This window comes from Acomys minous (assembly GCF_964271855.1).
Source record: "Acomys minous genome assembly, chromosome: 8".
Taxonomy (NCBI): domain Eukaryota; kingdom Metazoa; phylum Chordata; class Mammalia; order Rodentia; family Muridae; genus Acomys; species Acomys minous.
The window spans coordinates 118,890,718-118,913,671 of record NC_140489.1 but is presented as its reverse complement, the minus strand read 5'-3'; the positions used below and the strand labels follow the sequence as shown (position 1 = coordinate 118,913,671).

Genomic DNA, 22,954 nt, shown 5'->3' with positions numbered 1-22,954 from the left:
ATTGGCTGACTTATTGGTAGTATCTCCACTGTAGGCTAGCCCAGGGGTGACAAATGTCAACGTCAATGGTGAGTGAGGAAGGCTGTGAGCAGCAGGTTTCCTAGGTCACCTTCTGACTGACCGTGGTAGGTCAACACCGTGTATCCTTGGAATGGCAGAAGAGGAATGCTCTAGCACCATACTTCTGCCATTTTCGATATGGCAGAAACAGCAGGTGCTTTAGAGTCCCTACGCATGTCTAAGCCACCCATAGTGTTTAAGATGCAAGCCATTTGGCCTCTCTATGTCTTGCTCCCCATCTCTCAGTTTCAATAGAAAGCATCAGTTCTCAAAGTGTAGACCGAGTACCAGCAATATCGGTGTCTCCCGGGAACTTGTCAGAAAGGCAGAAAACCTCAGGCTTCATCAATAAGAAACTCTGAGGAGATCCAGGACCAGAGCTGTCTTGGCGTGCATATGTACTCACTCAGATGAAGGCGCATACCCACTTAGGCTCTGATCTTTCCCTAGCACGCTCCCCTTTATTCTTTGAGACAGTATCACTCACTGAATCTGAAAATAGCAATTTTGGCTAGGCTAACTGGCCAGTGAGCTCCTGGAATCTGCCTGTCTTTGCTTTCCAACACTGGGATCATAGGCACCCAGGGCCATGCTTCTACAAAAGTGTAGGGGATTTGAGCTCGGGTCTTCTTGTTTTCACAAGTGTTCTTAACCACCAGGACATCTCCCCAGCCTGCACTCTGAGTTTAGATGACCTCTGTCTAGTTCCCATCCGTTACAAATGGCTAGAAGCTGTTTCAGGTTCATAGCAGGTGTCCTGTAAGTTCTAAACATAGGCTGTCAACTTAACATCCTCGGGCGAGGAGAGGGGAGATGTATACCTTGCTTTAAGTAGAAAAAAACTGCCCTAAGAAAGCGCTTGGCAAGCTGTCTGAGTGAAGAAGAAAGACAATGGGTCCAGGCTCCTATAGAAGATGGCAGCAATGCTTGCTCTCTGAGAAGAGGATGCTAATACCTCCCTGCCATGCTAAACCAGGAAGGGCTATCGGGTTAAAGCCAGCCTACAGCATGCTTGCTTTAGTTAAACCCATCCTGAGAGTAAGTTTCAAAGACCTTCTACTTAAGATTGTTTCATCTGCTTTACAATGCAGCCCGGGAAACGAGTCTCCCTGAGCGAAGATGATGATGATCACGTAGTGTCTTCTTCCCTGTGCATTCCCCTCCCTCCCCCTATATTACCTTGAAAGCCTTATTTGCCTTCACAGACATAATCAAGGGGTCAGTGATGGTCAGGCCCACCCATGGCACATGTGTAGGGGGTGCCGGGCTAAGATGGTCAGGCCCACCCATGGCACGTGTGTAGGGGGTGCCGGGCTAAGAGACCATTCTGCACTGACTTGAGCACTGTTATCTAAAAAACAGCATTTAATTGCCATCAAGGATACAAAGAAGCCGGAACCCTTGAGCACTGTTCAAGATAGTATATTTGCTATGGAAGACAGTGCCTCAAAGATTAGATATTAAGTTGCCCATGACCCAGCAGTGTCACTTCCAAAGTAATATACCCTAAAGAGCCTAAAACGGGGACTCAAGTAGATGTTTGTAAACCAACATCCGCAGATCAGTTCTTCAACCTTCTAGATGCTGTGTCCCTTTAACACAGTTCCTCATGTCGAGGTGACTCCTCCCAACCATAAAATTATCTTCATGGATATTTTTAAAACTGTAATCTGGCTACTGTTACGAACCATAGTGCAAATCTCTGTGGTTTTGATAGTTTTAGGTGACCCCCATGAAATATGAAGGGGGTCTTGACCCACAGGTTGAGAACCACTACTGCCAAAGAGGGGAAACAATCAAATCTCCATTGATGATCAGTAGGTAAAGGTCATGCGGTATCCACTTTTAAAGGGAAATAAAGTTTTGATCATTCCTATAATATGGATAAAATGAAAACATGCTAAGTTACTGAAACCAGTCACAAAGGGATATTTTATATTTTCATTTCTATGAGGTACTTTGATTTGTCATATTCATAAAGAAAGTAGGATGACAGTTACCAGGGACCGGTAACGACAGGAGTAGAGGATTTCTGTTAAATGAATGCAGAGCTTCAGTGTGGAATGGGGAAAGGCTCCTCGGAGGCATGGACAGCAGTGATGGCAGCATAGCAAAGTGTGTGTGATCAGCACCATTGGATTGTACAGTTAAAAATGGCGGAAACCAGGAGAGGACGCAGTTAATTGACAGAGTGCTTGTCTAGCACGCGTGGTACGGTGGTTTGGCGGTGGGTTTGGTAGCTCAAGCCTATAACCCCAAGTACTCTGGAGTTCGAGGTCATCCTCAGCTATATATAGGGCGTTTGAAGCCAGCCTGGGCTGCTTGAGACCCTGTGTCAACAAACAAACCAGAAACAAAAACAAATGAAAATCCTCTCAGAACCCAAGCAAACAACCAAAAACCAACCAAACAAACATGGCTAAAATATACCAGACATGTCAGCCACCAAAAGCCCACCCCATCACCACTGAGGAAAAAGAAAACACAAAGCAAACCTCTTACCATGCCCCTAAACTAACTCCCACACAAAGTAAATGCTTGAGTAAGAAAGACCCTGAAGCCTCTTAATGTCTAAGACTGAGATCTAGGGCTGATGTCTACTTTCAAGGCAGCGTCTGACTGAGCTTTGTTTTGCCACATGCCACGCACATCTCCTGTGAAAAGAGACCCTGAGCTGAAAAATGGAGAGCTGTCTGAGGCTCTCGGCTTCACCCAGCGGCTTCAGAATCCCCACCCTCCCTTCCATTAATGAGGGTTTGCTTCAACCTTTCCATTAGCCCACAAACTACTATTTAAAAAAAGCCATTTATCAAATTAACACGGAGTACTGCTAAAGTCATCTGCAAGCTCCGTGCACTTTGCCACGTAGGAGTTGCCATGCCAACAGCTGCCGCACGTTCATTGTACAGACCTATCAATTTTAACAAAGTCCTGTTTCATAATTCTGCCTGCCAGTCTGGGCTTCTTGTCCCTTCCTGCTTCCTACTGCATATGTGTGCCCAGGCACCCAACAAAATCAGGTACTGACTAAGTAAAGAGAGCAATCTCAAAAGCCCCTTGCTAAATGGGTACCTACCGAAGACTTTGCAAAGCAGGCAAAGTTCACTGAGTCCCCTCTCTTTAACCCTCATTCCTCAGGGATGCAGCATCAAGGAATTTGATGTACTAACACTCTGGCCAGTGAGTCTAGAACAGGGCGTGCCGAGCGCATGAACTGAAGGAGAGGTTGTCACTATGCAAATGGTTACAATAGAGCTTTTGCAGGCACCAAGCAACAGAATGAGGTAAGTCCTTGCAGGCTACTGCTGCCGGATTTTATAGCAAGTTTTTGTTTTGAAAGATTCATGAGAACTTTTAAAATGAATATGTCTAAGCTGAGTGGCATTTTCCTGCTCTTTTGATTGAGGTAAAAAGTTTACGCCAGAGGGTTTAGGAAACAACTTGTCTTGACTCAAAAGCAAACCTTACAAGCAATTCCCAATGGCAAGTAATTAATTCCAGCCTCAAACAGAAATGTTCGTTTAAATATATGCATACATGTATAAAGTATATGTATATATGTTTGCAGTATGTACGTATGTACGTATGTATGTCAGGGGATTTGGCTCATTGATAGAGCACTTTCCTAGAAGTTTGTGATGCCCTAGGTGCAATCACTAGTACCAATTTGGGGGGGGGGGGGAAGGGAGTTGTTAATCCAGTTTAAAAGGGAGTCAAAGAAAACACACAAATGCTATAGGCACTCAGGTGCAACAGGAACGGTCATTGCATTGCTGTTTACAGCAGATGTGTCACCCTTTCATCACGTGAACTGCAAATTGCTCATCAGCACCCTTAAAAAGTTCAGTTTTCAGAGTAAGACAGAAACCCTGTAGTTGCGGCCTGTTTTTGTTTGTTTGTAAGCATCAGATTAGAAGCAAAGCTGAACAGCGCTACGGATGCTTCCAAGTTCTCGTGTCACGGTAGCAACACTGGACAAGGAAAGGCCACTTCTTTAAAGATATGGGTCGTGCTACAACTTTTCAGGAAGGCGACAGCCAAGTAAAACGTAAATGCAGCTTCTCTGAAATCTTGGGCGCAGGAAAGCCACCAAAGTAAAACCTGTTCTACCAGCGAGTGGGCTCCTTGCTTCACGCACACATGGCCCTACCGAGAGAGAGCGCAGCCTCCTCCTGTGTAATCATGTGAATTACTCTAAGCCTGCAGAGAGGCCTGCATGGGCACACAACCTTTTATTTTGCAGTTATTTCTGGGGCTCCAGAGCATACTGGTCAGAACATCAGGAGAAGCACCGCTTTTCAGGTTTGAAAATAATTGTGGGGCTGGTTACCACTTGCTTTTTGGGCCTGGACATGCAGTGAGTTAGGTTTCTTGTGACAATGCGTCTCTGAGCAGAACCTAATACAGCTAATATCACTGATGACCCATGGTGTGGCTCGGTGTTTCTGATGCGGGAGAACCTATGTTATGGTGATAATGGAGTGATAGAATCTTGGTGATTAAAAAAAAAAACCTTTAGGCTTCTTGTATGGTGACTTTATGGGAATAATTCATACGTTTATGATCAAAAAAAAAAAAGTTTAACTACTTCAATGATTTTACAGGCGAGATGATTCCTGAATATAAAACAGGGGGTGTGTACATGGGCGAGTGAGAATGCACCCATGTCTGCAGTGCTCCCTAAACTCCTTTCTTGCTAAAATCTCCCATCAACAGTTGGAGGGGCTCTGCCACCAGGACCCCAGCACCCATCCTTCCTCCTCCGCATCCTATTCTCCACCCAGCAGGGCCGGCGAGCTGCCCCCGCACTGGGGCTAGCCATTCAAGAGGCGAGGAAATATTATGCAAGAACACAGGAAGTCAGAGGAGACAGGATTCTGGGCAGGCCTGGCAAGGAGTCTGTGTGAACTCCAGTGAACAAGCGGACTTTGCTCAGCGGGGCTGAAGCCAGCAGAAAAACCTTCCCAGGGCGGCAGAGCAGAGCCCTTGTCCGCATCATGCCTCTGGCCAGTGGGTGGCCACGCAGAACTTGATGTACCTGATAGAAAGTAGATAAACGAGTCCCAATATTTCTACTTTTTTTGGCCCAAGTTCAAGGTGACTCCCCAACACTCGCGTACCGTGACTCACCTCTGTCGTACAGCACGTTTACCCCCTCCCCCAGTGCAGCATGACTTCATTCAATGATTTAATCCCCTCCCCCCCTCAAGGCCTCACTGGCTTTCTAGCTCACGTCTTCCTCTCTGCTTCAGGTTGAAGGGACACAGCATTTTTCAGGCTGCTTGTGTCAATCAACTCATGTTGCTGCCAGGCCTGAGCATGCGGTGACCTGTTCCTTTGCAGTGGTTTATATTTGTGAAGCCTTGTGCCAAACGGCAGGGCATCTAACAGTCACCTGGTGAATGTGAGAAAACTGAGGCCCAGAGGCAGTTGTCTGGCCACTGTAGTCTGACGGGTGCCAGGGCATCCATTTTCCAATCTAGGTGCTCTCTCCCAGCCCGGAAGCCTGGCTCATTTGGAGATGGAGCCATGGCCTCTCCTGGTCCTTAAGCCGTCTCCTTTTGGGGACCCTCTATCCCATTATATATCACACGTCAGTCAACTTTTCAGGGTGTGTGTGTGTGTCGGGGGGAGGGTATTAGTCCTGCTCCACTGACAGCAACTCCTGGTCAAATGGAATACCTTTCTGGAGAGGAAGCGATGGAGAGACTTCCTCCAGCCCTTGCCAATAACCTCCAACTCCCCACCTTCCTTCCCCGAGTCAGCATCTGGAAGCAGGGGGCCAGACCGCTGGAAATCCCCCTTCAGGGTGTAGTTAGAACCTGGAGAACTATGAGATATCTGGTCTGGCTCCCCACCTCCTGGCTCATTTTGAAGGTGGAGAAACTGAGGCCAGCGATGGTCGTGTAGCGGCTAAATTCCCCATATCTTCTCATAGAACTCACCAAACACAGCACATTGCACAGCAGAAGGTCCATACTTCAACACGAGTGGGCGGGAGAGCCAGGGTGGGATATACGTACGGCTGTGGGTGCTAGGATGCCCACCCCCAAGCCCAGGGAGACATAGACCTGGCTGTGGAGGGGCAGCACCCACCCTGCTGCTGCTCCTGGCCTGATAACTTCTAATTGTGCTGAGACCGGCGGCGAGGGCTAATCTCCTGGGACTCAGCTGTGCGTTCCCAGACACTACCAGTACACAATGGCTCCTGCTTTTCTGGCGTAAACACTGCCAAGTATGACAAACAATAACATCGCCACAACAGCAACCTGAGGTGCCATGAGCAGCAACAAGGATCTTTGCAAATGGTCCGGGGCTAGGGATCTGTTTACGCACACGCCGTCAGTCCCTGGCGTGGTCGTTACCCTATTGTTTGTCAGTTACCTCATCTACATGCTAAAAATGACGATTCCTTAAGTTTTACATCAAGAGCCTTGGAAAGAGCCAAGTACGGTGGCCTCCATGTCATCCTGGCACAAGAGAAGCTAGCAGGGACTACAGAGCAAGACCTACCGAAGAAAACAGAAACAAAATCAGTTTCGGAAAACATTCAGCCTCAAAGTATTAGAACGACTGGTTCACCGAATGAACACTGAGTAAGCACCAGTATGTGGAGGCTCCGTCCTAAAGGCAAGGCATGTGTGGAGCTTGCACCTTGCCAGTTTCGCCCTGGCAGGGGAGGGGCAGGGCAGACATAAGCAAACATGGCCATTACATCATGTGGGAAGTGTTTAGGAGAGAAATAGGACAGGGTTAGAGGTCAAGCAAAGGAGGTCAAGAAAGGCTTCCCCGAGGAGGCGATATTTAAGCCGAGACCTCGGGTTTGAAGTCGGCTGGCCTGGCCCACATGTGGCTGCGGGAAGCACAAGCCCAGAAGTACGCAGCTCAGACACGTTACAGCTACCGATGGCTCTGAGGCCAGAGCTGAGTGACCTGCCAAGCCTCATGGTCACCATGTAGCGCAAGCAGACTGCATTGTCACTTCTAGCACCTCCAGGAGACCAACGTCTCTTTCAGGCGTCCCCTCTGTTTCTAGGTTGCCATTTACTCTCTCTGGCATGAGATAGAGCAACAAGTAGAGGCCAGCAGCTCGCTACCGGCGGCCCTGCGGTCTACAGATTAGGTGTGCACGGAAGGGCCGGTCATCCTTGACGTGCGCGCTGGCCTAGGCCTCCCCTTCTTCACAGGGGTCTGCAGAACCTATTCATGGAGCAGGCTGTCTGATCTGGTGCTTATCAGAACTCTCTTCAGCCCCTCGGTGCTAATCAGATTTTCTCCCTCTCAAGGTCTAGGTAAAAATATCACTGAGCTCAATGTCATGGCTGGTGAGAGCCCACAGGCCCAAAAACCCTAGACAGGAGGGACACTTGGGGGCTGGGAGACCAGAGTCTCCTTTTACGCTCTCCCAAGGCTTCCTTCCAAATGCAGTCAGTTCACTTTAAGAGGTAATAATATGCCTAATGATTATATTGCTGTTCCTGTTAATTACAATGCCTTGAAGGTTTGCACTTTATACTTTTCAAAGTTCTTTCTATTGAGATAATGCCTATAAAATGAGCCTGTAAGTATACCTTTAAAATATGTGGTCTTATTAAGACATTACCTGGCTTTAATCCCTTTATGGCATTCAAAGAGAGAGGACCACATGCCTCTAGCATCCTTGAGAGGCACACGGAGAGGGGCAGTCTCCATCCTAGGTCACGCAAACCAGTCTCCTAATGGCTCGTGGAGGCAGCTCTGAACTTCATGGGGGACACCTGAAGCTTGCTGGGGACACAAACCAAGAAAAGGTGGCCCTAAGGCGTTTAGAGTCTGACAAAACAGATACAAAGAAACACAGATTGCTTGTGGTCACTCTGCAGTTGGGAGCAAAGGAATTCAAGTGGGCGACAGCTTGTCACTCCTTAAAACAAACAAGGGCCCTGGAGACCTACCTCAAGGAGGAGTAAGGTGAAGTCAGCACCTTGTTGTGATGGAGGTATCAGGTGCCCTAAGGCACCCACTGAGCTACAGGAAATAAAGTTTCTAGAAATGGCTCAGAGCCTGGGGTGGTGGTGCATGCCTGTAATCCCAGCACTCAGGGAGGCAGAGACAGATGGATCGCTGGCCAGCATGGTCTACAAAGCCAAGGCTACGCAGGTAAACCCTGTCTCCAAACATGAAAAGGGGGTGGGCAGAGCGCGAGGCGGGGGGGAGGGGGATAAAGAGTGAGTGGGCTCAGGGGAGAGAGATCCACATGTCAGTCATTCGGGCAGCTGCCTGGGGTCTTCTAGTCCTCTGGATCTCCCCCGAGATGAGACGAGCCTGGCGTGAGGTAGCAAACACAGGCTCTAGCATCTCACTGACCAAGGCAAGGCAGAACTTTCTCTGAGTTCGGGAGAAGCAAAGGTAGACACTTGCAGAGGGCTCAGGCCCAGCTCCAAGCACCCGTGCCCAGTGGCTCACTACCATTTGTACCCAATTCCCTTTTCGGTTTCTGCAGGTACCTGCACACATGTATCACACATACACACACATGTGAGCACATGTGCACACACATATATCTTTTTTTAAAAAGCACTTAGAAAATACACACAGATGCATAGATATGGGGTCATATATAGGTTCGCAGATGTCCAGCCACGGACAGAGGAGCTAGGTCAAGGAGCCTTCCTCTTGCTTTCCTGATGCCTGCAAGGGGCTATGGGGATGCAGATGCTAGACTCAGGTTTATAGTACGCTGAGACCTGAGCACATGTGGTCTGCTCTTGGCCTCTGCGTTTTTCTTCCAGCTTCCCTGAGGTATTTTCAGGAGGAATGCTCGAGGCCTCAGTCAGCCCCTGCATGAGGACCAGGCTGGGCTGGGCTGCAGAGCTCCATTGTCTCCTGCCCTTGCCTGGTTCCGACAGGGTGACTAAGGCTCCCTGGCTCCAGAAGACTCTTCTCCTGGCCCAGGCATGATGTCCCCACGTTGTTAAAGCCAACCATCGACCTAAACGACCTGCCAGGACTGGGCGGCAGTTTCTCTAGTCCTACAACCACTTATCAGCCCCTCTCCCCTCCCCCACCCCCCTCCCCGCCCCGAGGACAGAAGAGAACTAAGAACTGAGATGAGGAGTTAGTTGCCATCCTGGGGTGACATTTTAAGCCCGAAGTGTCGAAGAGCTATGGCTTCCCTTGAACTGCTGTTGAGCAGGATAGGTAATGTCACTAGACTCAGAGCTGCTGGCTTCTGCTGTCCCTGGATTTGGGATCTCTGACCAACTCCTGGCTCACGAATGTTCAGCTGTGACCTGATGTGCTTCTAAAGTCCTCCAGAGAAAAGGTTTCTTCTGCTTGTGTAGGGGAAAGGTCTCCAGGTGTCCTTCCCAGGTGACTCGGAAAGACAATTCCTTTTCTCCCCCTCCGCCCTGCCCCACCCCCCACCCCCCTCCTGGCACCATCAGACCCAGAACACCAGAGCCAGGTTTTAGGGAATGGTGTGGCTACATAACAGAAAAGGAGAAGGTCACCGGAACAACTTGGCCAGAGCACCCTGGGTGGGGCGTGTTGAGGAGGAGGAGAGGCTGACAAAAGGAAAGATTTGACTTGGCCTTGGCTGTCTTAGCTCACTCCACACGCTAAGGTGCTTGAAGGCATGTCTTATTTCTATGAGGACCGGCAAGAAGGGGACAGGGGCTTTGCCGTTGGAGTGACAACATGAGGAGGAAGGGCGATGCCGTTTTAGGGTAAGAGCAAGCTGCCCTGCTTCCGGTTCCCACTCGGAATCCTAGCGCCTGTTACTCCCGAGTAGCTGTGCAAGCAAAAAGGTAACGCGTACCTGCATGACAGCCGGTTTCCTGAGATCTACCGATGCTGTGCTGAGAGGTCCTCTGCTGGGGAAGGACCACCAAGGCGTCCTTCAGTCCCCCCTAGGTGTTCGCACTCCAGTTAGGCTCGCGGGAGAAGGAAAGGGAAAGTGTTCTGAAGAGACTCTAATGTCCCCGGAGAGGACTTGACACGAGAAGGCCTGTCCCCAAATTTCCTAGTGCAGGCCCAGGCCCCGTCTCTTCTATCCCCAGAGCATTGAAAGGGCGCTGGCCGGCCCTGCCCGGTGGCTGTACCCCGCTTCCCTCTGCCTGACCAGCTGCTCATTCCTAGTCCACCTTCATTGGAGTGGCCCACACTTGCTGCCTGTGCAAACCCCGATTCCAACCACCAAGACTGACGTCTCCACTAACGCTCTTCCCTCAGCCAGCCTCCAATCTTCTCCAGCCCTGTCCTTTCTAACTCCACACAACACAGAGCCCTCAAGTCCTCGCCATTCCTACTCCTGGCTCATTGCTTATCTGGACGAGTTCTTGCTTTATAACAAGATGGCACCACCCGAAAGATGCAGCTAGGGTACTCATGGGTGTAAATCACTACCCACTGCTTTAAACAAGTCATCTGAAGAGACCAGAGACACCAAATGCCTCGTCGTGACCTTTCTGTGCAGCACAGTCCCCACATCCCCTGATAACCTGTAAACACACACACTCAATCTAAGGCCAGCGTTTCCCACAAGCCTCGTCACCTGCACGGTGGTTATCAAATAATGATGGATTTGGCTGGGGTGAAGCAAGGTTTCTGCCTGTGTTTTCCATCTCTCTGCACTAAGGTCCCCATACTCCTGAATTCTGTCTAAAATGGAGAAAGAAAGCAAAATTTAAAATTATTATGCAAATTAAAAAAATTCAGACAGAAGAGCAATTTGATACAAGATGATACAATGTGCTGCTGGTCGGAGAAGGCTTTCCAGGGAAGCCATTTTTCTGAGACCTAGGGTCTGTCTGCACAACTTTCTCACCTGAGGAGCTCTGCTGTTTAGCTGGCATCTGCCTCAGAATAGTGTGCATTCTTGCTGTGAAGTCTTTTTGTTTTTGGTTTTGATTTTGGTTTTGGTTTTGGTTTTTCGAGACAAGGTCTCTTTGTGTTAGCCTTAGCTGTCCTGGACTCACTTTGTAGATCAGGCTGGCCTCGAACTCACAGCGATCCACCTGCCTCTGCCTCCCGAGTGCTGGGATTACAGGCGTGCGCCACCACGCCCGGCTGTGAAGTCTTAACATACTAAGCTGCCTAATTCTTGCATTTGATGGACAAGTATGCCTCTCTAGTTCACCCATACCCACCCCATTATTTTCCTTTTTGTTCCTTCCAAACAGAAACAGGCGAAGGGAAACTGTGTGGATAGAGACAGCTGAGACCAAGAAGAGGGCTCCGTAACTAACCCAAGGTACGTCAACAAAGCCATTCTGTTGTTATTTTTTTAAAATGGAGCACAATTTCGAGAGCAGTGGCAAGGATCAATGTTTTATAGGCCACATCAGAAAACTAGACATCCCCGCTCTTGGGCCTCGTGCAGTCTTCTTGGAAAGGCAAGAACCAATAAAATGTCATTAGATAATAACAAGGAAATATAATCGTCTCTTCGGCAAACATAACCAGAAGCTAATAGCAAACGGAGGGAAGCATGCCTGGAGTGGAAGCTTCTATGGGGCTCTGTTAAAGGCAAGAGAGCTTGGGCCATGGTAGAGAAAGCTGTGAGCTGTCTTAGCAGAAACAGATGAGACCCATCCAAGCACGGACCAACGTGAAGAACCGTGGATGAGAGCCATGACGATGCCTCTGTGGCAGGGGAACCAGGCTTGTGACTGGAACTCAGGAGGCACCTAGGACAATACTGAGTGGAGCAAGTGGGAGAGCTGGGGTGGGTTCCTCATTGCCAGCAAAGCCAGCTGTCACACAGCTCCCTCTTGGGAAGGACCTTGGGTCAAGTTCATGTCCCCTGGAGGGGGAGACCTGGTGGCACTCAGAGGAAGGACAGCAGGTTACCAAGAGGAGACTTGATACTCTATGAACATATAGAGGGGGAGGTAATCCCCCTCAGGAACAGTCATAGGGGAGGGGAGTAAGGGGAAAATGGGAGGGAGGGAAGAATGGGAGGATACAAGGGAGGGGATAACCATTGAGATGTAACAAGAATAAATTAATAATAAAAAATAAATAAATAAATAAAAATTTAAAAAAAGAAGGGGAAAAAAAAAAAAAGAACTACTAATATAAAAATGGTTACCAGAGTGTAGAGTAGTAAGAAGAAGTGGGAGATGCTGATCAAAGGGCGAACACTTAATAAGGAATAAGTCAAAAGATCTATAATACAACATAGAAATTATAATCATTAGTATAGCATATTATTAAATGCTGAGAATAGATGTAAAAAGTTTCATGAGAATAAACTTTTGAGCATTGATGCCATATTTTCTTTAAAAAAAAAAAAAAAGTTCCTGGCTCTTTTATTTAGGCTCTGGGTATCTAGCCATTCCTTGGAGCTCTTCAGACAAACACCCAAGTCTAAACGGAACCCCCTTGCCACAAGGAAAATTTGCTGTGCTCCCAAGACAACAGAGAAGGCCTGAAACAGCACAGCTTTGGCACCATGGGAACGTCTTCTGAGAGCCTAGGAAAACCATGTCGGTGGCAGGGCCTTTCCTTAGTCAACGCATGGCTAACCAGTTTCCACAGGACACCAGGTGACTACAGAATGGGGCCACAGGGTGCACTAGAATCCCTCTAACACCCTGACCACCACAAAAGGCCAAGTGGGTGGGGCACATCGGCTGAGCCAAGAAAGCATACTAGGGGTAATAAAACCAGAAAGAGAAACCGAGAAGGGGCCTTGCCTTCTATGCCACGCCCACCATTAATTCCCGTAAGTCCTGGGTATAGGATAAAAGAGACTCCTGCTACACGGTGATATAGTTACAATTATAGACGCTCCCTTGTCACCAGTGAAATGTGACCTTCATATTTTCCTTATCTTAATAGCTAGGTAAACAGTTGTTGTGCAAGTACACAAGGAAAGGTTCTAAAGGTGAAATGTGGTGTGTCTGGTAACACCCCCACTGCTCTAGGCCCGGGACAAGAAAGCCTTTTGGCTCCGCACATGCTTTCTCTCTCCCTTTACCCTAGACACCAAAATTAGCTCCATCGACCTCAGCCAGTGCTGGAGTGAAGGCTGCCATTCTAAAATAGCATCTGGGAACACTTGGACACAGCAGAGAGAAACTTACTGAGAAAGCCATTTCACCAAATTGATTTAAAAAAAACAAACAAAACCTAACTACATAGGAAATAAGTGTTATCAGGACTTCTGGAACTCAGAGAATTGCTCACGTGGCATATTTTATATATCTTAATTTAATCTTATTAAGCACTACAGTTTTCATTCAGAAAGCACCGTGGGGCCATAGTTCATAAAAAACTATGGTAGAGGTCATGTGGTGCATAGAATTATTTATGCAATGGCCATGCTTCAACCCAGAGCTTCACTTTATAAACATGCACAGTCTTATGATTTGTAGGTTGCTCTAAAAACATCATGCCTGCTTTCATCATACAGAGAGTAGTAGAGGATTGGTTTTTAAAACTTTGTTTTGAAAAGTAAGATTCTCAGCCCCTAGAAGATTTATTCCCACAAGGAATTCATAAACAAAACCATGCAACTCACTGTGTGTGTGTGTGTGTGTGTGTGTACTTAAAGGCACTCTTTTCCTGCAACTGTGTATGACGTATTTTCCAGAACAATCTTTCTCAACACTCCAAAGTGCTTCAGCCAACAGGAAGTCATAAAGGTAGGAAGGAGACCTGTAAATATTTGCTGTAATTACTCATTAGTAATGAGAGGCATTGGTGCTGCAGCTTGGGCTGCTCCCTTGAGTCCCTGACTGTGCCCTGTCCCAACAAAACAAAACAACACAAAACCAAGAGCCTGGGGTGGTATGTTGGGGCCCAGCCTCGCCACACCTAGATCTGCATCTTGGTTTGCCTTCAGATGGCTTGGCTCTTTCAGCACATCCATTTCCCAAATGCAAGAAGATGATAATGTGTGGCCCCTTTTCCCGGTCCCCTACAGGAGGAGGTGGTCAGGACAAATTTTACACAGTGATAAGTCTTAGAGTCTTCAATCCTGAGTGTGAGCATTTGTTAACAATAATACACCATCAAGACAGAGAGAACACTCTGTGGCTAGACACATAGCATGGTGGTGTAAACCATGACCAGTCCCAGGTCATAGCCTAGAACATTGGACTTATAGAACATCTTGAACTTTCTTAGATGGAGCCTATGTACCCTGTTATTCTTAGCAAACCACTGACTTCCTACAGTTAGAGGCCAACTAACTGTGCACTTCAAACCAAAAGGAGACCCAAAGAGGCCATAAAACACTGACTAACATCTAAAAGTGCCAGTGGCTGGAGCCTGGCATTTGGGGGTAGTAGGCGTCAACCTTGAGACTATCATGGTCACTAGGGCATCGCAGTAGATCCATGTTGCATCTACATGTTTGGACACACGGTGAAAAGCATGAATCATCTGATTCATAGCACTTACCTATAACATTAAACAAATTTTTTAAATTGGAAGTCGCCACTAGAACAGTGAAAGTGATGAGGAGAATATGGGAAAGTTCTAAAGGCCCATTTCCACGACTGTGGAATTAAAAAAAGTCAGGTGGATACATGGTTTTATATATATATATATATATATGTATGTATGTATATGTATATATATATATGTATGTATGTATATGTATATGTATATACATATATATACACACACATATGTGTGCGTATTATTTTAGTATGTGTATATTTATATACATTATTTTTAAGTGTGTGTGTGTGTGTGTGTGTGTGTGTGTGTGTGTGTGTGTGTGTGTATGTGTGTGTGTGAACACATGGATACTGAAAGCCAAACCCAGGTCTGCTGTAAGATCAATAAGTGTTCTTAAATGCTGAGCCATCACACTCACACACACACACACACACACACACACACACACACACAGGCACATACATGCACTCTCACGTGCTTACTTTAATGTGGTTGTTTGCCTTACAAACAGCCATTCTTTCTGAACTCTCATTCTCTATGAGAAAGCATCTGCTTCCTAGGACCTGGCACACAGATTGCTCATAACTTTAAAGAATCTTGTGCTCTCGGGTAGGCGACACTATATAACAGGAGCCTGGAGGATGTGCTGGTGGCCCCCAGAAACAGCCTGGGGCTGTAAGCAAACCAGTATTTCTTGAGCTATTAGGGAGAGACAGGCCACGCAGAAGCACACAGCACTCAGGTCATTGCCACACTTATCTGTTTGGTTCTGGGGAGCACAGAGGACCTCCACATTTTCCCTCAGTCTCATTGCTTTCGGAACGGTTTTGTGTCTTTCAGTAATAGGAACTAGAAAAATGACACCAAAGGGTACACAAAACTCTACTTGAAAGCTGTGGGTATTGCTAGCTGCCTATGTCCATAGATGCATTCCCCCCCCCCCCCCGCCCTACATACACACACCATGACCCACAACTGTTATGCTATGTTTCCATGCAATCATGGTTTGTGGCAAGGAAACACCAGGAGGCCTCTAGGTTCTTAGTATAGGGGCCTCACCAGAGAAAGGGTTCTATAAAAATATGAAATATGATAACAACAATCCTAACTACTTGCTCTCCCCCATCATCCATTCTTTCCTTCCTGTGCTTGCAATTTCAAGAGATCAAACGAGTCAAAGGAAGTCCTGTACATCTTGATTTGTAGATGGCTCCTCAGAAGCCACGGAGGAAGAGCTCCTAGCAGGCCCCCCTGCAATGGAGTCTGAAGACCGAGTGGCAATTGAAGTCTTGCCACTAGCGAGGGGTGGGTTGAAAAGCTTTGAACTTGTAGGGGCAGTAGAGAACTGTCTCCTGTTCAAGCTGAGGAAATATCTATTTAAAAAAAAAAAAAGAAAGAAATTCCACAAGTTCCAGGAATACCCTTTGGGTCTTCAGTTCCTGCCTGTGTGAGGTTTGATACAAGAGATGAGTCAGGAAAGAAAAGCCATTATAATAATTATAAACACAACAACAAAAGAAGTTATTATTTATGGAGTGCTTACCGCATTCGGCCATGGCATTAAATGATTGATAGGCCTCTCAGGGCAGGCCAGGAGGCACGGCATGGTAGGTGAGACTGTGGACTCTGGAGACACTGTGCCCAGTAGAGTCTGAGCTCTGCCATACTGCCTGTGTGGTTGGGCAGCAACCTCGCCGCCATACTTGAGTTCCCATCATCGAAGTGGGGATAATAACAGGGCTTATCTCGCAGGGTTGTTACGAGGATTAAGAAAGTTAATCTGTGTGTAGTTCTGAGGACAGCGCTGGCACAGGAAGACTCAGTGCTCAGCTTTTTGGCTTGTCCTCTTGCGTACATCAGCTCATTTCTCCTAAGAGCACATCCACTTCTAGGGTTCAAAAGAGTCTCCAGATGGCGGAGCAGGATGGGCAATGTGAGTGTAAGTTTCTTTTTATTCGCACTCCCCCCAAGAAAAGAAAAGACACTGGCAGTCTGCAGCCTCCACAGGAAGATCCTAACACTTGGCCTGGGAGGGACAGCCGAGGAGAAGGAAGGCCTTGCCTCTTTTGGATCACCTTTGCAAGGCTGCTAGGGCTGGGGCTATAGCTCGGTGGTAAAGGATGCTTGCCCAGCATGTACAAAGCTCTGCTGCATTCAACTCTCATAGGGGAGATTGAGATTAATATTCTAAAAAAATATATAAATAAGTAAATAACAACAGAACAAAACATACACTTTGTAGATTTCAGAAATTAAATTCTACCCTGGGAGCTCATTTGCAAAGCTTGAGGAGAGGAGCCCGTTTCCTTTCTCAGCCTTCGGGGAGCTGCAGTCACCTCCACACTTGTCCTCAGTGGAAGCTGAAACCTCTGGCTGTCGCTGTCTCCCGCAAGCGCCCTTTCTCCATATTCTTTACCCAGAGCAAGTGTGTAAACCAAGCAGTCACTCTGGGTGGCCATTTTGTGTACTGTGTCAAAGTTGATGATGGGGAGCACCCTTGCCGCCTTCGTGTTTTTACTTACACTATCCTATCCTTAAGTGCTAACTTCTCCCAGCAGGCTGTCCCTGGGACCCAGTTCACGCAGTGTCCAGCATCTACCCTTCATTACTCCAGGCACACCATGAGCCAGCTTCCCCACCTACACCAATGTGTTTAAGGCGTTTAAATGATAGTGTGTGTAGTTACCAAGTGAAACAACACTCAGGTTTGTTTGGTTTTTTTTTTTTCCTCCCTTAGCTTCAAATATATGAACCCTACAAAGTAAAAATCACATGGGTGCTGACACTTACAATCTCTTGTGTGGTCCTGTCTGCCCGTTAATTCAAACCGAGCAATTGAAAATAATGAACATAAAATAAATAAATAAATAAATAAATAAATAAGAAAATAATGAACATATTGCCCGTTTCTTAGTTTTTGGCATTTTTTTTTTCTTTCAGACTAGGAGTGTTTGCTCTGTTGCCTTTCTGGTGAGCCATCTTGGTCTGAATAGCACCAGGAGACTCCAGCACGAGGCTGGAGGGGGAAGTGCAGGTAAAGAACAGTGACGCCCTGGGGGGAGACAGCACTTCCTCAGCAACAGGGTAAAAGCTCAGTAGTTATTGCGCCACGAACTTTCCTTAGGACTTAAAGGGGTAAAAAGACAAGGGAAACTGTTAGAATGAGATAGGACAGAACTCAAGGAGATTTTTTTCTTAAAGCAAGTAAGTAATTGTTTAACAGTAAATATTTTCTATTAATAGAATAAAAAAGATTTCCTCAAAAGTGGAAAAGCCAGGCGGGTGTGGCGAGCGGTGGCCCACACCTATAATCCCAGCACTCAGGAGGCAGAGGCAGGCAGATCGCTGTGAGTTTGAGGCCAGCCTGGTCTACAAAGCGAGTCTAGGACAGCCAAGGCTACACAGAGAAACCCTATCTCAAAAAAAAAAACAAAAAACAAAAAACAAAAAACAAATAAACAAACAAACAAAAAAGCGGAAAAGCCTAAAACTTGAAGGAATTAATCACAGAACTTGGAAACACACTGGGCTGAAGTCCTGGAGTATTTAGAATTACCTACTTGGTTCTTTCTAGTTCTAAACACTTATCCCATGGATTCCTCCACACTGGGACACACACACACACACACACACACAGACACGCAGGTAGAGAGAGAGAGACGGATTTACAACGTAAGTAAAGCAGACTGGTTCTATCTGACAGCTTCCATCTCTGCAGACGCCTAACCATGCCACACAGCAATCTGGCTGTGGAATGTTCTCTACTTCACAAAGCATCTTGCTCCATCCAGGAGCCGAGAAGGGGCCTTGGGTTGGTTTGCTTAATCAAGTCTATCTATCGTTGTTGCTGTTTGGGTTTTTGTTTGTTTGTTTGTTTCCCTAACTGAAACAAACAAACAAAAAAAGGTACTCAAATAATGGGTTTGTATTTCTCGAAGTTTGTAGGTACTGAGCACAATGTCAGCTGGCCAGTTGACATCTTCGTTCCTGCCATAGCTGGAAGGCTCTAGCAATTATCTCTGGAAAGCAACTCTCTGTTTTGAAGGTTCAGGGGTCTGGTGGTGGTGGTGGTGGTGCTGGGCTGCACTAAGTCTTTGGAACCTCTCACAGGCTAGAGGCATGTCACTGCTGGGGCTTTGTTGGCTACATACTGACTGACTGTAATGAACCAACACTCTGATTCTTATCAGCACCTTAACAGTCCCTGTTAGGATAGGACTCATTTTACCTTCCCTGAGCCTTAGCCAAAAAGAGAGAATATTTTTACGGCTTCCATGCTTGTTTATAAAATAATCTTAAAGCCCCACAATAAAGCTAAAGAACAAAACAAAAACAAAATAACAAACAAAAAAACACCAAAAACATAAACAAACAAACAAACAAAAAACCCATGAATCGCAATGCTTTTTTTAAAACTCTGCAAAAGCTGTTCAAAGCACAATTTAAATGCCTAGGCTGATAGTGTCACACACCAGTTCTCTGCCATTCTAGATTTTGGGTAATTCGGTGAAGACTGCTGTCAAATATGGAAGGAACACAATTAGAAAATAAGCTTCACTTGCGATGCCCATCCAGTGTTAGGTCCCCTCGACTTGGAAAGCTGGTGGCCTTTGGGTTCATCTTAAGAGAGGACCAGTTAAGTCCAGCTAGCATGAGAAGCCAGCCATTTCCAACATTTGAAAGTCCAGAATCTGGTTTGGGGCCTGGACTTGGATCCCTGGCCGCTTACTTCCATTTGTCTTTACTGCTCTGTTCTGCAAAGCCCCATCTGAGAGCATCTATGCGTAGCTCTTCCTAGAATCTGGAACCGGGGCAAGCTGAGGAGAACTCTGCTTCATCAAAACTCAAGAAAGCTCCTGTGGCTCCCCCTATCAAAGCCTGCTAGCCAGCCAACAATTAAAAGGCCAGATCTTAATTATTATTGATTAACATATCCAACCCCACAGGGATGTTTGGGAACAAAACGAGCCTCTGGCTTCTCAAGGGGGCTGTTCTAGAATGTTCAGTTATGTTCTGGAGAAGAAACAGCTCTTGAACCAATAAAAATACAAATCTTTCAGAACCCCTGCCGCTCACACCAGTTTCCTGCAGTGCACTGGGAAGCTTTGGGAAGCCACTAAAGAGACAACAAATTCTAGTGCCCTGCTTCACAATTTTTAACTACACCTTGATGCCCCAAGAAGACGACTCAACCAATCTCAAAACCATTACCCTAACAGGCGCTGGACGACTGGACAACTGACTACTCAAAGGACTCTGGACCGTGAGGGACCTACAGACTGCTCATCCTGCTTTTTGGTACCCCCTCAACAACAACACCACCCGACCCCCCCCCCCACGCATAAAAATCCCTACAGGCCTGGCTACTGGGGCACTGCACCACGAGTAGTAGCCTCCTAGGAGGGTCACAGGCTCTGTTACGCTGGTTCTTAAAGTGGCAGCTGTTGTGGATAATTTGTAGTGTCATTATGCAACTTTCTTCCGGCTCTTCCTGTGGCTCCCTCTCTGCCCTCTGCTAAGAAGGCTCTGCAAGCCCGGTATGAAAACAGCATTCCCAACTGTTACCTGTTTCTCACAAGGATTGATAGATCTAAGAGCAAAAGGACACTTCACACTGATTACCATATTGGCAAATGCGACATTCACCCATAGGCGCCTCAATAATAAAATGTTCAGTAAGTTCCCCTGGCGGCCCTGGACTGTCTAACTTCGCGGTTTTGATTGTGATTACATTCTGATTGGCTTTATAGCTTACACTGGAATCTTAGTCTTTCCCCTTGCTTCTCTACCTTCAAAAGACAGCACTTCAGAGCTGTTTGGTGGGCGGCAATAGGGAATCGAGAACTGGACTCAACACTTTCCCCCTAGAGATCCGCCAGCGCAGGGCGCGGGCGCCAAGCCAGGACGGGTGCGATTCGCTCGCGTTTATCAAATCCTTATCGGTGCCCTGAGGTGGGAGCTACTGCTTTCGACCAGAGGATACATTGTTCCTGGCTCAGGTCCCTAAGTGGAAGTCCAAACAAAAGCCAATCTGCTCCGGGGCTGAGTCTTTTCAGCCTGGCTACGGATCTACCGCGAATTGGCTCGCGCCACTCTGGGTTCTCGCGTTCGACTCCGGCCACCCCAGCCAGCTCGCCGCCGCGGAGGGCAGCGCTGGAAGCTCTAGCCCAAGGCTCCCACCGATCGAAACAGGAGCAAAGGGCCAGGCGACCAGCTACAAACTTTTGCAGGAGGCGAAGTTGTTCCCAGGTCTGCGCGGTCGCATGGTGCGCTCCCACCTAGGTTCGGAGAGAATCCGGTGTCCGCCCGATTAGGGGCGGATTGAAGGAGGCGCTAGGGCAGCGGGAGCTGGCCGGAGTTGCCTCTCACCCAGTGCGGAAAGGTTCGCGAGGGCAGGCCTTGGTGGCTGCCCTTCTCTGTCTTCTTAAGAGTCGGGCACTCAGAGAGGCCCGGTGTCCTCTCTCTCCCTCTCTCTGCACATTAAGACACCTGCCCCCGCAGGGCAATCCAGGTCACTACCCACTCTCTGACGAAGTCTAGGTGCAGGCTAAGGGAAGCGGGGTCCTACAAACTTGGGTGCGGTCTGGAGCAGGACCCTTGGCCATGTTCTGGCTCTGCTCCTCTGGCCAGGGCGCACCCCCGAGTTGCGCTTTGCCCTTTATCCCTTGCTACTTTAGGGGCGCAGAGCCCGCATTGGAGCGCGCTCGAAAAGACCTAGGGGGTCCTAGGAAAAGTAAGGCGCGTCTGCTGCTTCAGAGGGTCGAGGGCATCAGTCCAGAAACATTTCAAACCACTGGCTGGGATAGCTTGGTGCTCTGAGGACGACGGACTTTGGAAGGCGCCGCGGAAGCACCCCTGACCTCCAGGGCCATCTCTCTGCGTCTCAAGGTCTCGGAACTATCCGGTTCGCGACTCGACTGCGTAGCCGCAGCTCTGGGTCCCTAAAGCCAGCACCTGCTCTCTTACTCACCCGCCACCCACCAAAGAGCCGTCTCCCGGCCTCGGAGACCCTCGCACTCCTCTCGCAACTGCCCCGGGTCGTTCCCGCCTTGCGCAGTTCCGCCACTGCCTGGAACCGAGTTGGTCACCGGCTCTGACGCCCGCTTACCTTTTCTTCTCCTTGTCAGCTGTCATTGTCGCCGTGGCCCTCCGAGACCCGGAGCACCTGGGTTTCTTAAGCCCGTGGGGGCTGCAGCCGCTGTCTTCGCTGTGGCCCTCGGCAGCTCTCGGTCGCCCAGGCAGGTGTGAAAGGTCTTAAGTGTTCGCAGGTCCGAGAGTCCCGCACAATCAGGTGGAAGTTTGCGGACGGCTGGCTAGGTGCGGAGGAGGAGGGAGGAGAGGGGTGACGGGGAGGAACCTGCAGGAGGAGGCGGGGCCAGGGAAAGGAGTGGGAGGAGGTTGTAAGACGCCAAAAGAGAGAGCAACGACAAGGGACCAGAAGTTCCGTTTATCCCCGAACAGGAGTCACTTTTCTGGGATCTCGCAAAACAAAACCAAGCAACCAACCAACAAGCAAAAAAGAGTGGCTCGAAGAGAGGGAGTTAGAAGGAATCTGGGGGTCAGGCGAGCGCGGCAGCTGAGATGACCATACAGTCTCAGGACACTGCCGAGGATTGTACGGCCGCCTCAGGAGAGCTGGAGCGGAGCGCTGAAGACTCCGAAGCTGCGCACCGACCGCTCTCGAATGTCCGGCCTCCTCAGCTGCCAGCCCACTTTAAAAACTCGGAGGGCCCGCCCGCGGGAGGGCGCGAGGGGCGCGGGAGTGGGGCAGCGGGCTGGGGGCGGAGCCTGGGCGGGGCGCCATACAAGCTCCGCCCCCGCCCGCTGGCCGCCTGCCCGGGCTTCCCACCGCGTCCCGGCCAATGGGGAGGCGCGGCCACAGCTTCTCCCTTGACCCGGTCCCTCCCCTTTCTCCTGGGCCGCGCTCCTCCGGCGCCCGCCTGCCCTGCCTTCTCCTTCCGCAGATCCGCGACTTGTTTTTATGGTCCGCCGGGTGGCGAGTAGCTAAATGGGACTCTGAGCTTGGAGGCGCAGTTAGCACGGGGCTGAGTAGTGGTGGGGGTCTGCTACCCGAGCCCCGAGTATATCTTTGCCGCCAGCGTCCTTTCAGCAGCAAATTTCCCAGAGAGCCGGGGCAGGATCGCAGAGTCCGGGGTTCCCGGGCGCAACTGAGGCGTGCTGCGCCCCGCCACCCTACACCCACTTTCTGAGAGCTGCTACGAGTCCCTGACCCAGCGGCGTGGCTCCCATCAGCTAGTGGGAATAATCTCCAAAGACCCGGACCGAAGTGCTCCATGTCTGCCTTGGCGGTGCGCTCTTTTGGCAAAGCGCAGCTGACCTTGACTTCTGAGTCCAGAGAGGCGGAAAGCTGTGAGAGAAACAGTGGCAAAAATTATCTAGGGTTGCTCCTGCCCGCCCATTTCTTTTCCTCAATAGGTTTATGGGTTGTTTGAGGTGCTTTGTGATAGTCTGTTAGGTTACAATGCATGGCTGAGAGGAA

General features: G+C 48.6%; 1 protein-coding gene across 1 annotated transcript in view; it reads right to left on the bottom strand.

Annotated features, from left to right (window-relative positions):
• Positions 1-22,156, bottom strand: part of EPAS1 (endothelial PAS domain protein 1) — an 83,442-nt gene extending 61,286 nt beyond the window's left edge. The window contains exon 1 of the mRNA XM_084792793.1: positions 21,563-22,156. Coding sequence (XP_084648919.1) covers positions 21,563-21,588 — 26 coding nt within the window. The 5' untranslated portion in view covers positions 21,589-22,156. The remainder of the gene's footprint in view (positions 1-21,562) is intronic.
• Positions 22,157-22,954: the final 798 nt, after the last annotated feature.